This window comes from Typopeltis vanoorti, chromosome 12, assembly GCF_054136105.1.
Source record: "Typopeltis vanoorti isolate ZY-2024b chromosome 12, IOZ_Tvanoo_1.0, whole genome shotgun sequence".
Classification (NCBI taxonomy): domain Eukaryota; kingdom Metazoa; phylum Arthropoda; class Arachnida; order Uropygi; family Thelyphonidae; genus Typopeltis; species Typopeltis vanoorti.
This window is the reverse complement of record NC_143560.1, coordinates 65,623,633-65,638,571: the sequence shown is the minus strand read 5'-3', so window position 1 is coordinate 65,638,571 and position 14,939 is coordinate 65,623,633. Positions and strand designations below refer to the sequence as shown.

Genomic DNA, 14,939 nt, shown 5'->3' with positions numbered 1-14,939 from the left:
AAGTTCTCACAACTCTCTTTGTATAGACCTTCCAAGAGATTATTACATTTATAGAAAATTCTTTGCTTTGAGAGTAGTGAATGAGTGGAATGGATTACCATAGGTAATGAATTACATTACCAGAGGTAGTTGTGAGTGCTCAAATGGTGAATAAATTTAAGGAGGTGTTGTGTGAATAATTGTTAGTGTGGGTCTCCCACAATGAGTCTCACAACTCTGTGAAGACACCCCATATAATAATAATAATAATAATAATAAAAATAAATTCTTAGGCCTCCTGTCCAACAGCTAAGGCTAGCCAACAGTACCCATATAGGGTGCCTCTCATAAAACTTTAGGCCTAAAACAGTTCTTATTTCTTCCACTTATTGTATGCTTAAAATATTGTTAATATTGTATTCCTGAAGATGTCGCTATGACAGATACAAAATATTGGAATGAATAAACTTGTGTTCAATTATTGTTCTGTGCTGTATCCATTCCATGAAACTTAATTATTATTGAAGTCTGAATGAATGTGTCTTCTTCGAACCCTGTGGTTGGCGAGATAGCAATGTTACATTACTTGGGAGTTATTACGGAACAAGGTTGTTTCTTGCTGCCTTCCTTGTTCAATAGTATTTTATTTCTGTAGAAGTGTGTTCATGAGTCCAGTTTGTATGGTGTGAGGGATAAAAAAACCTGAGTTTCCACAAGAAAAAAAAAACCTTCACCTCCTCATCATTGATTGAAAAGCCCTGATAAAGGTTCCTTGCATCACAGACAAGATTCGAATCTGTGTTTTACCAACCAAAGGGCTCATTTGAACCCAAATGAGCCATGAAAGATCAAAGATGAAGTATATAAGCATAAATCTTCAATAGATAAACTTTACATAACTTCAATATGCAAATTTAACTGTGATACTCTTATTAAATCTTTAAATTAATCTGCGTTTTATTTTTCATTCACTCAAAATTTATTACACAATAAATTTTAAGGACATTTTTTCCAACATCTATAAAATCCATCCATTTCTCTCTCTCCCTCTTTCATATATATATATACAACAAAGCAAAATGTGAACATTTTCTTTGTTATCCCATTATCTTGTAATGAGTTGTGTTCCTAACTTTGAAAAAAAAAAAAAAAAAAAACTCATATTTAAGACAATCTCTGAAAATTTCTGAGGATGGAGTATATTGCAATGTCGGTGGAGACTGAGCAGGTATATGTGGTAAGCGGTGATTTGGCAGGTATAGTATGGAAATCACAATAAACGTATGGCTTGGATGGACTGGCTATAGACCTAAAAATGAACTGTTGTGTTTGTTTAAAACTGCCAAAAATATCAGAAATAAAAGGGATGAAATAGTTTCAGTGATTGAGTTTATTATTATTATTATTATTATTACCCCAAGACTTCATGGAGTCAAAGACTCGTCTGGGAGGTCCTTTTATCACACCCACACAGCTCATCATAACGCGCCTTGAACAAATTCAAACTTCATGCAGACACCATACTCTCAGGCAAGCCATTCCAATCATTCACAACTCTGCAAGAAAAAAACCTGCCCCTCACTCCCCTACTCACACCCTCTGTAAACAGTTTCCAGGGATGACCTCTGGTTCTCCCTCCGATCTCCCACTATTTTATGTAGAACTTCTCCAGCATTGATCCTATAACAACTCTTTACCAACTTGTAGGTCTCTATCATATCTCCCCTCTTCCTCCTGTCAACCAGACTCTGCACCTCACATCTTCTGAATCTTAACTCATGCTGGACATTCCAGAGGTCAGAAACTACCTTAGTCAATCGACTTGGACCCTTTCCAACATCTCTTCATCCTTCTGAAAACCAGGTGACTAAATCTGGGCACAATAGACCATGTCTGGGCCTAATCAAAGCCTTATACAACGGAACAAGAATCTCCCTACTTCTACACATCAGTTTCCTCTGCATCATTCCCAGAAGCCTTTGTGTTGTCATCACAATTTTGGCTATGTGTCCCCTAAATTTCAGATCCTTATCCACTATCACCCCCAGATCTCTTATATCTTCCACCTACAAAAATATATCCTCACCAAGCATGAATATTGCATCCCATCTTTGTTTCCAAATTTTAAAACCTTACATTTTGCAACATTGAACTCATATCTCCATTTCTGTGCACAATCACTCAATTTATTCAAGTCATCGTCACTACTCTTCATGGTTCGTCCCAACTTTGCATCATTTGCAAACAACTGAAAAACTCCATTCAAATCTTCACCTATATTGTTAATATACAAGTTAAACAGTAATGGCCCCAAAACAGATCCCTGAGGCACTCCAAGAGTGACTTTCCTTTTCCTGGATATTGCTCCGCCATACACAACTTACTCATACCTATCAGATAGCCAGTCTCCAATCCAATGCACTAATCTTACATCCAATGACATCTGCTCTAGTTTGACTATCAATTTATCATGAGATACTCTATCAAAAGCCTTTGTGAAATCCAAGTATATTACTGTATATCCTTCTCCTCTGTCCAAGGAAGCAGTCACTTTATTGTAATAAGTAAGTAGATTACTAAAACATGACCTCCCTTTAGCAAATCCATACTGTCCATGAAAGATTATACCATTGTTGTCAACCCAACTCTGGATCCTAGTTCTCACAAGCTTCTCCAACAACTTAACCACAACACCTGACACACAGATAGGCCTATAGTTTGATGCTTGAGTTCGATCACCTCCTTTATGAAGTGGCACAATCTTGCCCTCCTTCCACTCTTTAGGAACTTGACCAAGTGCAAGACTCGTATTAAAAAAATATGTCAAGGCAGGTGTCAACTCTCTGGCACATTCCTTCAGAATACATGGTGATATATTATCAAGTCCCACAGCCTTATTAACATCTAGTTTGCTCAACTCCCCATACACCTCTTGCTCATTTACAGTCAGTCTCTCCTCTCCATCATCTACTGCTCTCAATCTCTCCATGAAGTCACATTCACAAGATTGAAAGACTTTTATGAATTGCTCATTAAGTATCTCTACCACACATTCTACAACAGCTGCCTTTATACTATTTTCTCCAATCAATGTCATCCTTCCATAATCATTCTTTCTTTTGCTGGCTACATATCAAAAGAATTCCTTAGGATTCTTTTTGGCTTCATTAGCTAACTGCTGTTCATACCTCTCTTTAGGTACCCCCACCAATCAGGTCATCCTCCTTGCCTGGTCTTTGTAGACCTCATGGAATTGGTTATTTCCACTACTCTTATACTGCCTCGACAATGCCCTTTTTCTCTGTATCGCATGCTTAATCTCTTTATTCATCCATCTCACACCTACCTTATTTAACCTTCTCGCCCTTGGAATACACTTAGACATTGCATCTACTAGATAGTTTTTGAAAATCCCCCAAAGCTGCATTGATCTCTTTTCCAGCTAACTCCTCATTCCATGCTACACCTGCAAGTTGTCTCCTGAGCTCTTCACAGTCACCCCCCCCCCTTGTAGTTCCCATATACCCTTTTCTCACAGAGGTCCTCACGGTGCTGGCAACCACCGAGCTAATCACCTCATGGTCACTGTCACCAATTGGTGGATGATTTGACACCTCATTTATAATTACATGCTCTGATGAGATGACCAAATCCAAGACCCTCAATTCTCGCATGCCCTCTGTTACATACTGTCTGATGTAGTTATCCCTCAAAAACTCAAGAAACTCATTTTCTTTACTTCTAGTTGCTATCTCATCATTCCAGTCTATATTGCCATAATTAAAATCACCCATAATGATCACCCTTTTCTTATTTGCTTGACTAATTTGATTATACATTTCATTACACACAGATAGGCCTATAGTTTGATGCTTGAGTTCGATCACCTCCTTTTTGAAGTGGCACAATCTTGCCCTCCTTCTACTCCTTAGGGACTTGACCGAGTGCAAGAGTCGGATTAAAAAATATGTCAAGACAGGTGTCAACTCCTTGTCTTATTCGCCCCTAAATTATTGTAATAAGTGAAACATGGTTGAATGGAGATGATATAATAATGGGAATAGAAATGCAAGGGTACAGTATTTTTCATGACGATACAAAGGGCAGGAAGGGAGTGCTGCTGATGATAACAGGGGAATTAAGTCGACATAAGGTAGACACGAAAGGGGGGAAATAGTAGCAATGGTTATGAGGCAGTGTGGTGTAATGTAGAGGTTGAGAGGAAGACATATTTAGTTGGATGTTGCTATAGGCCTGGAAATATGGAAGGTGGTGATGAAGAAATGTATAAAAAACTTGGATTAGTGAACAAGGGTGGGGTAATTATTATGGGTGATTTTAATTATGGTGGTATAGATTGGAATGAAGAGATAGCATTTGGAAATAAGGAAAATGAATTTCTTGAGTTCTTGAGAAATAACTATCTCAGGCAGCACATAAAGAAAGGCACGCGAGGATCAAGAGTTCTAGATCTCATCATTTCATCAGAGGATGTAATTGTTAGAGGGGTTTCACATTTCCTCCAGTTGGTGAAAGTGATCATGAAGTAATCACCTGTGTTGTGGCTAGTCATATGCAGGATTTTGCAAGGAAAGGATATATGTGGAATTATAAGGCTAGTGATTATGACAAGCTTAGGAGACAACTTCGAGCTATAACATGGAATGAAGAGTTGAGCGGTAAGGAAATAAATGCTGCATGGGAATGTACAAAAAAATACATAACAGCGTCAATGTACGAATGTATCCCAAAGGCCAAAAGGCTGAATAAGGTAGGTGTAAAGTGGATGAATGTGGAACTTAAACATCAAATCTGGAAAAAGAAGGTACTTTGGAGAAAGTACAAGATGAATAATGATAATAATCAGTCACACGAAGACTATAAAGAACAAGCCAGGAGAGTGACTCATTTAGTGAGGAAAACAAAAGTAGAGTATGACCAGAAATTGACAATTCAGGCTAAGAAAAACATTAGAGAGTTTTTTAGATAGAAGTAGAAGGAAGAATGATCATGGAAAGATGAAGTTAAGGGATGAAAGTGGTAGAATGGTAACTGCTACAGAAGACATTGTTGAGGTATTCAGTGATCAATTTATAAGGTGTTTCATCCTGAGGAATCCTGAGGAAACTTAAGTGTAGAGGATATAGGAGAGGATAGCTTAATTGTGAGTGAGCAGGAGGTATTTGAGGAAATAAATAATCTTGATGTCAATAAGGCAATAGGATTTGATGACATATCACCACACATCTTAAGGGAATGTTCCAGGGAACTGGCAGTAGCATTGGCATGCCTGTTTAATAAGAGTTTTGCAACAGCACAAGTTCCAAGAGAGCCGAAGAAGGGTAAAATTGTTCCACTGCATAAAGGCTGTAGCTTCAAATTATAGGCCTGTCTGTATATCTGGAGTTGTGGTGAAGGTCTTGGAGAGATTGGTGAGAAGTAGAATACAGAAATGGGTTGATAACCACAATATTCTCTGTGGTTATCAGCATGGGTTTGTTAAGAGTTTATTAAGCTTGGACAGAGGAAATGCATATACAGTGGTGTACTTGGATTTTGCAAAAGCTTTTGATAGATTGCCACATGACAAGCTCTTAAAGAAATTGAAACAGATGGGATTGGATAACAGACTTCTGTGTTGGATCAGTGACTGGCTGTCAGATAGGTATCAGAAAGGTGCAGTATCCAGAAAGAGAAAGATAACTAGCAGTGTACTGCAGGAATCAGTTTTAAGGCCATTGTTGTTCAATTTGAATGTTACTGATATTGGGTTGGGTTTAACTAGTGATATCCAGCTGTTTGCAGATGATGCAAAACTGGGGAGAGCAATGCAGAGTCAAGCAAATGTTATTGCCTTACAACAGGACTTGAATAGATTGCATGATTGAGCAGGTAAGTGGAACTATCAGTTCGATGTTGCAAAGTGTAAGGTTTTGAGATTTGGAAAGCAACGATAGGATACAAAGTAGACATTTTTTGGGAAACTTTAATGGAAATAGAGGAAATGAGAGATCTAGGAGTAATGGTGGACATGAACCTGAAATTCAGGGGCAACATTGCACAAGTTGTGAAAACATCACATTGGATAATGGCAATGATACAGAGGACTCTGACATGCAGAAATAGAGAGGTTATGATTCCATTGTATAAGGCCTTGATCAGGCCTCATATAAATTATTGTCCACAGAAAGGGTCCAGAGAAGATTCACATTAGGTGGTCAGTGGTCTTTGGAATGTACATTATGAGGACAGATTGAGAGAATGTAAGGTGCAGAACCTCATGAATAGGAGGAAGAGGGGGAGGGATATGATTGAGACATATAAGCTGGTCAGGGGTTGTTATCAGGTAAACATGGAAGAGCTTTTTTATAGAATGGGAGAGGGGAGTAGAACAAGAAGCCATTGCTGGAAACTATAAGGAGGGTGTGAGCAAAGGAGTGAGAAGCAGGTTCTTTGCATGGAGGGTGGTTGGTGAGTGGAATGCATTGCCTGAGTGTGTTGTGGATGTGGACACATTGAATCAGTTTAAGAATTGGTTGGATAAGCATTGTATGCAATAGTGAGTATCTCCCACAATGAGTTTCTATTTCCATGGAGGCCAAATGTTGATAATAATAATATTAATAAATTTCATATATTTGAACTATTTCTAATGGTTCCAATAGGGTTCATATCAGTGAAGATAATAAATCAAAAGCACTAATAAATAAACAAATACGTAAATGATCCTTCTGAGATGTTAAAGTAGTGAAATATTAAGGATAATAAAGAATATTTATTGTTATAGATTAAAGATGAATTATGGTAACTAATATAGTGCTACAGCAGATGTAATAGTTATTTATATATAAAACCTACCTTATATGCCAATCTGTAAGGACATTTGTTCCCAAATCCTAGCGGTGGATCCATATTCCTTAACATATCATACATCTCTGTATAATGGATACAGCCACTATTTTTATTAAAAGAGTCATAAAGAAAATTACTTTTTTTTTTTACTTGAAGCATAAATATTGGCTAATATTATACTCCATAAAAATTATCCCATGTCTTTGAATATTAGGTTTAGTGAGACTCTTAAGACTAAGTAGCTTGGTTCCTATAAACATAAAAATATGATTCAAACCATTAAAAGATTTTTTTTTTGTAGAATATAATTTTTTGTAAAAAAATAATCAGTTGTTTAACAGATGAAGTATTTAATAAATATTTCATTAAGTTTCATGCTGTGAAAGATTTCAGAGAACAAATGAATTAAGAGGTTGAAATAGTGTAAATGACACCAGAAGTGAGTGAACAAGAGATATTTGAGTGTTAAGTAAAACTGGTGTTAATAAAACAAACGAAAATTGATAACACTCTTGAACTTGTTTATTCTTAAAACAGAAAAGTTCTCAAAAGAATGCAAATAGAGAGCAAAATAGTACCTAAAGAGATTTCAAAACTGAGGCTTCAAATTCCTGGCCAATTAAAATATGTTGACTGCAATTCAGGTGCTGGTAAGGAGTATGATCAAAGACAGATTTTCTATGAATTAGCAGAAGGAATATGAGGTAGTAAATAAATTCTGAGTATTAATAATATAATAGAACTTAATGACATATCGCGGTGTGCTTTAAGATAATGTTCTAGAAATTTTACAGAAGTCCTGACACACCTTATTTAGGAAGAGCCTTACAATGGTAAGAGTCTCCTAAAGATATAACTATTATGCTTAACAAAGACAGTGTAAGAAATTTCTTATAGCTAACATATTTATCCACCTAATTCTCGATATACATACTGATCTAATACTGTTAAATATCTCTTGACTATTTTCTAGTGCAGTACAGATATTTCTCATCCTGTGCTACTGTTCCAATAAGTGTCCTCATATTCTCATAAGCACACAACTTATAGCTCTATATATGGTGAGGCATGTGACTCACCATATATAGAGCTATCCAGCCTTTATCCGAAAAATCATCATTATTCCAATGTCTGTTAATTACCAGCCTGGTTGGTGAATGAATAGTATCCCTCTTATTTGACCAACTGGGTGTAGGTTTGAGTTTCACTGGGGGGTTAGAGGTTTATAAATGTCTTTAGATGGAATATGAACTGTAATGCTCAGTATAAGACAATTATACTGCTTACTGAAAACTTTATGTAGGCTTTAAAAGGTTCAATGTTTTTATTATTATTATTATTATTCAGGCCTCCATGGAGTCAAAAGACTCTTCATGGGAGGACCTTTCTAAGAAACACAAGACTCATCAAGGGAGAGCCTTCCTAGGAAACACAAATCTATCATACCACTCCTTAAACGCACTTACTGTTCTCGGGCTCACCACTCTATCAGACGATGCATTCCATTTTTCAACCATATTCCATGCAAAGAAACCAGTCCTCACCCCTCTTTCTCACAGTATCCTTTCATAACTTCCAGAGATAGCCCTTGTCATGACTACTTCTTGCTGTTCAACCAAGCAAAAGAACTCCCTAGTGTCAACCCTGTAACAACCTATCAACAGTTTAAAAGTCTCAATCCAAATCCTCATAACTAACATCTTACAGTCCTAACACCATCTTTCTTATTCGCCTTTGTACTCTTTCCACAGTTAAATTATACCCTTCAAATCCTGGGGACCAGATCTGAGAACAATAATCTAAGGGTGGTCTGATCAGAGTCTTATACAATAGAATTAAAACCCTTTTATCTCTGCAGGTCAGTGTCTTTCTCATTATTGCAGCACTCCTCTGTCTTACCTTCACCACCTTTGCAATATGTCCCCTAAATTTCAGGTTTCTATCAATCATCAACCCCAGTTCTCTTGTCTCCCCTACCTCCTCCAGTTTAACTCCTCCCATAGAGTATTCAGCATCCCATCAATGTGTCCATAAACTCAAGAACCTTACATTTTGCTGCATTAAACTGAAACCCCCATTCATTTGCCTATCTATCTAGCTTATTCAAATCCTCTTGCAGGGCTACCACATCTGCACTATTACTAATAACCCTTCCCAGCTTCGCATCATCCACAAACAACTGCATATCCCCTTGCAATCCACTGACAATGTCATTAATATAGGTTCCAGTACTAAGCCCTGTGGGACCACTCTTGTAACTCTCTCCCTCCTTGAAACGGTCCCACCATACACAAATCTCTGATACCTATCGGACAGTCAATCCTGAATCCAGTTGACCAATCTGACATCCAGACCCATGTGCTGCAACTTGAATATCAGCTTATCATGTGGCACATGATAAGCTGATATTCAATTTGCTAAGTCTAGGAAAATCACAGTATATGCCTTTCCCTCATCTAATGCTCTTGAAACTTTATTATAAAAGGCTAGCATATTGCTAAAACAAGAGCACCCCTTAACAAATCCATGTTGACTCTCACAGATAACATTACCCTCATCTGCCCAATGCTGTATACGATCCTCCACTACTTTCTCCAAGATCTTACTAACTACTGATGACACAAAAACTGGCCTATAATTAGACACTTCCAGTCTGCTACCGCCCTTATGCAATGGCACTATCTTACTTTCCATCCATTCCATGGGCACCTTTCCCACAACCAGACTTTCATTGAAAAGCTAGGTCAAAGGCACTGTCAGTTCCCTAGCACATTCTCTCAAAACTCGTGGTGAAATACCATCTAGTCCCACAGCTTTACTGACATCCTGAGTACTCAGTATTTGGAACACACTCTCCTCCTGCACATGTAAACTTCGAACCTGCCCTATCCCTCTAGTATTCAAATTGACTCCTCCAGGATGAAATACTCCAATAAAGTGTTCACTGAACAATTCCACTATGTGGTCTGTATCAGTCACTCTATTCCCATTTTTATCCCACAATGTCATTCTTCCACAGTCATTTCTCCTCCTACCAGCCACATATCTGAAAAATTCCCTAGGATTTTCTTTGGATCTTAGGGCTAATCTCCTCTCATATTCCAGTTTTGTCTTCCTTACCATGCTAGTCACTCTTCTGGCCTGTGTCTTATACTCTTCATGAATCTTCTCTTCTCCTGTCTCCTTATATCTCTTCCACAGCTTCTTTTTTGCATGCAGTTCCTGTTTAATATTGTTTGTCATCCACTTTACTCCAAATTGTGTCCTCTTCTTCACTCATGGAATTCAGCTTACCATTGCTGCTAACAAATATTCCTTCACAATTTCCTAAGCACTAATGATATCCTGGCCTTCCAATTCCCTTCTCCACGAAACTTCTCCAAGTTGATGTCTAAGATTATTATAATCACCTGCTTTATAATTCCACATACATTCCGTCTCTTTGATACTCCTGCATGTTTATTCATTTTCCAAGTCAAAACCATATGGTCACTCTCTCCAACTGGTGGGAGAGATGTCATCATCAGAAAAGTTATTATCAACTCTTCTAATGCTATAACCAAATCCAAAACTCTTGAACCCCTTGTTCCCTCTGTTGTATGTTGCCTAAGACATTTGCCCCTCAAGAATTCTAGAAATTCCATTCCCTTATTGCTACATGCATCTTCCTCTCCCCAATTTATACTGCTGTAGTTAAAATCTTCCATAATAATCATTCTTCTTGCACTTGCCATGCCCAACTGTCTCAATGTCTCCTGGTCCCCACCCTCTGTGCTCCTTGGTCTGTAGCAACACCCCACTAAATATCCTGTCTTGCCCACCTCCACCTCACACCATATGCTTTCATAATCATTAGTGTCACAGCCTTCCGCTCTTAGAGGACATAGGTCGTCACTTATCATAAACAGTTCTCCACCACCACGCTTTCTCTTCCTATCCTACCGAAGAATGCTGTACCCAGCAACTTCTATTCCTGTTATTATATCTCTTTCTGTCAACCACGTCTCAGTGATCCCAGTAATTTTTGGCCAGGCTGATGCTATCTGCACCACCAATTCCTCTCCCTTATTCCGGATACTCCTGGCATTAGTATAAAGCATAAAAATCCCATTGTTTCTATACCCAGTTATCCCCTCTAGACTCCACTGGGCTCAGCGTTACCTGATGTCGTCCCCCTTCTCCCAAGTACCCATTCCCACAAGAGGCCACCCCTGCTACCATCCACACTGGAACACACTGACTCGTTTAGAACAGCAATCTTTCCAGATGCCTATGTCCTTCCTTATTCAAATGCAAGCGGTCTCTCACATACAATTCCTCTCTGTTCTCAAAAGCTCTTGAAGCATCCACATATTCCAATCCTCTCTTCTGACACATTATCGCTATTATTCCATTCAATATCACTGCTCTTCTGCTCAGTTCGTCACTATCATACCTAGGCAACACACACACACACACACACATGCTATCTTTCCTCTCTGTGTCTTCTTTCGTACACCCTCAAGCAAGAATCTCATATCTCTCGCTGCCCTTCTTACATTACTACTCAAGTCATTTATTCCTACCATCAAAATCATCTCATCCACCCTTTCACCTCTCTTAATTGTCATAGCCACACTTTCTATTGTTCCTCCTGGCAAACACTCATCATGCATCCTATCTTGAGCACCACGGATCATTGAGTCCCCATACATTACACCTCTTACCACCCTATTCCTCGATTGCTCACATGCATCCCTCACTCTCTCTCTCTCTCTCTCTCTTCTAACACTTTCTCTCTGTGTTCCCCTACTTACCTGCCTTCCTGACATCACTCTATCCCTGGTTCCAGTGCTTCCTCACATTCTTCTCATTCCCTCTCTCCTACTGTTTCCATTCTTTCCTCTTCTATCATTCCTATATCTGACACTCATTCCCTCTCTTCCACTTATCCTATTGATTATCTCTGATATCTAACCCTCATTCTGTCAATGATGCCTTTGACAGGTGGTTTTCATATTATAAAATACTGCAATTTTACCTGTTATCTGATCATGTCCTTACCTAACATCATTGAAATGTGAAAATCAATGTTCCGGTGTCTGTTATTTGCATTTCTACTGATTACTGAACTTTAAAAATTCAGTCACTATCTGCAATGGACAAGTCTAAATATTAATTATTGTAATGTCTATTACTTGTAATTTTGTAAATTATCCAAAAATTAAACCCCTTTATCTTAATATCCAATTATTCCAACAACTATCTTTTTATCCAGAGCAGAGAAGTTGGATATTATGTATTGTGTATCCTTTACTTACTAAAATCCTTACATATTGTCTAAGGTAGTTTTTCCTTGGAAACTTAAGCAATTCACTTGCCTTATATCAGGTTACTATCTCTGCCTTCCAATTTGTACTTCCATAATTAAAACATTACTCATGACCACCTTGTTTTTATTTTATGAGCAAATTTAAATAAGCATTTCAATTTCACACACTCAATATATCCAAATCTAGAATAACATCCAGATGGATATCTCATCAAGTATGTCTCTACCTCAATCAAAAGTTCCTCAGAATTACTACCACTATTTAACTGCTGCACCTCCACTTTGAATGGCACAATTCCTCTGTTATTATCAATAGATCTCTCACCACCCCTCCTTTTTTAACCTTCCTATTTTCATAAAAAAAACACCATCCCTTATTCTTTATTTCCATCAGTATATAGTCCTAATCCAACCATCTTAATCCAACTATCTTAGTCCTAATCCAACCTACTTTTGGGGAAACTAACTGAATCAGTGACAGAAATGTTTCTTTATTATTCATACACCAATGTAGCTACTTGCTGTGAGATCTATAACCAGTCCAACCAACTGCTTCTCTGTGAATCTTTATCTTCATCAGCCTTTCATCATCACAACTTTTTGTGCTTCCACCACACATAACTAATCTATAGCATGCTAGCTTTCATTCTCCTTACTCTTATGCTACATCTCCCCAACCATCTGAGTGTTTCCCATCCTCATTTCATTGTTCATCTTGCACCAGCCTGGCTGGCTGAGTGATTAGCATATCCGCTTCTCAGCCAAAAGGCTGCGGGTTCGGGCATGGATGTTTGCGATTGTCTGTAGAAATACTAGTGGTAGTGGTCGCCGATAGATGGCGTTGGTGTAGTTGCAGTCAGTTGGTGGATTGTGAGTGGTGGAGACAGAGTTGTAGAGTAGATGCCCTCCCTCGATGAGTCTTTGGGCTCCCTGGAGGTGACAAATAATAATAATAATAATAATATCCTTTCTTTCCTTCCTCCCTCTCTCTTCTTTCCCTGTCTCATCATAAACATCCCTTCAGTTAGAACAATCTTGCTTAATCTTGCTTGCCTTTCTCATACCTCCTGCCATACTATCTCAAATCACTCTCAAGTTTCCCATTATTTTCTTCGTTCTCCTACCCCCAACAAGAACAATTGCCATCCAACCATTTCAAATACCACATTAAACTCATTCAAGTGCAACCCATTACTTTTATACATCTGGTCATATCCTCAAAATTCATTCCATATATTCATAAAGTATAATTCCTTCTTCTCACACAGCTCTGTCAACAGACTGTTGACATCTTTGTACACTGACACAAATCACTGCTGTCATATGTATTCATGTCATCAAAGTAGTACACTGTCTACTTTTCCTACTACAGTTTTAGGAAAGTGAAGGTTATCTTTCACTTTCCTAAATGCTTTTTTTATTTCCATCAAATAATAACCCCCGTTAACTTTCCTGCTTGTTTACACCTCATATCCAAGCCTCAATCACACCCTAATCTTTTCTCCGGAAAAACACACCTTGTATGCATCACTTTCACCACACATCTACAAAAAATAACACCTTGTACTGCATATGCTTAATATCCTCTCATGACCGTGCTCGTGACTGATTTCAAAGTTTTTTTTTAATGTGATTTTTTTAAAATATGAACCTATTTGTATGTTAGTACTGTGGGTAATTAAAAGGTTAGATATTAAAAAAATATAGCTCTAGACACCAAACATAGAGCTCTGTCATGCCATTTGTGGTCTCAACACTAGGCAACAAAATTTATCTACCACCTAATGACATTCATCAGTGGGGTTCAAAAAATACAGCTCAACTAAGCAGGTTGGCTCTTTTATTGTGATTACTAATATCATTCAGGACCTCCACAGATTCCTAGGACTCATTGCAGGAGTCCTCACACTTACCTACACATGATGCCTGACCATTATGTGACTTTTCATTAAACTGATTTATTAACACTTTTTCAGGTGACTCATACCACTCATTCACCACTAGCTAAAAAAAATATCTAGCTCTAAAATCCTTGATAATCATACTTCTACTCATCTTTCAAGGAAAGCTCCCTTGTTCTTTCTCTTAACAGACTGAAAGATTTCACCACTGCAATCCTACAAAAGTCTTTATACCAGTTTATATGTCTCTATCATATTACCTCTTCTTTTCCTACTAGAAGTTTATAGCTTGTTTGTAGACCATTTTTGTACTTAATAATCCATTTAATAATTAGTTCATGTCTCAGTCGCAGATGAAGTACATGATATTATTATTATGTGATACCTTCAGGGAGTCCAAAGACTCATTATTATCAACTCTTTGAGTACAAAGAAACAACTGTAGAAAGTTGCATAGATAAAAATTATTTAAAATAATTATTAATAAAAAAACAACTTATGAACAGTTAATATGGATTACTTCCCAATAATCATCCAAACATGAAATAATCAGACTGCATGCCAATATCCACGTTTTGGGACGTGATCACTATTAATTGTTCATATGTTGTTTTTTAATTAATAATTATTTTAAATAATTTTTATCTATGTAACTTTCTACAACTGTTCCTTTGAACTCTGAGAGTGTAATATTATATACTTCAGCTGTGACTGAGACACGAGATTTATGTGCATGATTTATGACTTATTATTGTGATTCACATTTTGAATGTAGTTAACAGTTTGCCTTCCTGATGATGTTCGCATAATGTTGGATGAAATATATTGGAGTTTTTGAATAAAATTCTATATAATTTTTGTTACATGTGTAAGCTATGAAAGTTATTTAATATGAC

The 14,939-nt window shown here is 37.5% G+C and overlaps 1 protein-coding gene across 1 annotated transcript in view; it reads right to left on the bottom strand.

Moving 5' to 3' along the window:
• The window catches only part of LOC150100847 (voltage-dependent calcium channel type A subunit alpha-1-like), a 1,659,894-nt gene that overhangs the window by 278,086 nt on the left and 1,366,869 nt on the right, over positions 1-14,939 (bottom strand). The window contains exon 38 of the mRNA XM_090401918.1: positions 6,838-6,934. Within this exon, the coding sequence (XP_090258044.1) occupies positions 6,838-6,934 (97 nt within the window). The remainder of the gene's footprint in view (positions 1-6,837; positions 6,935-14,939) is intronic.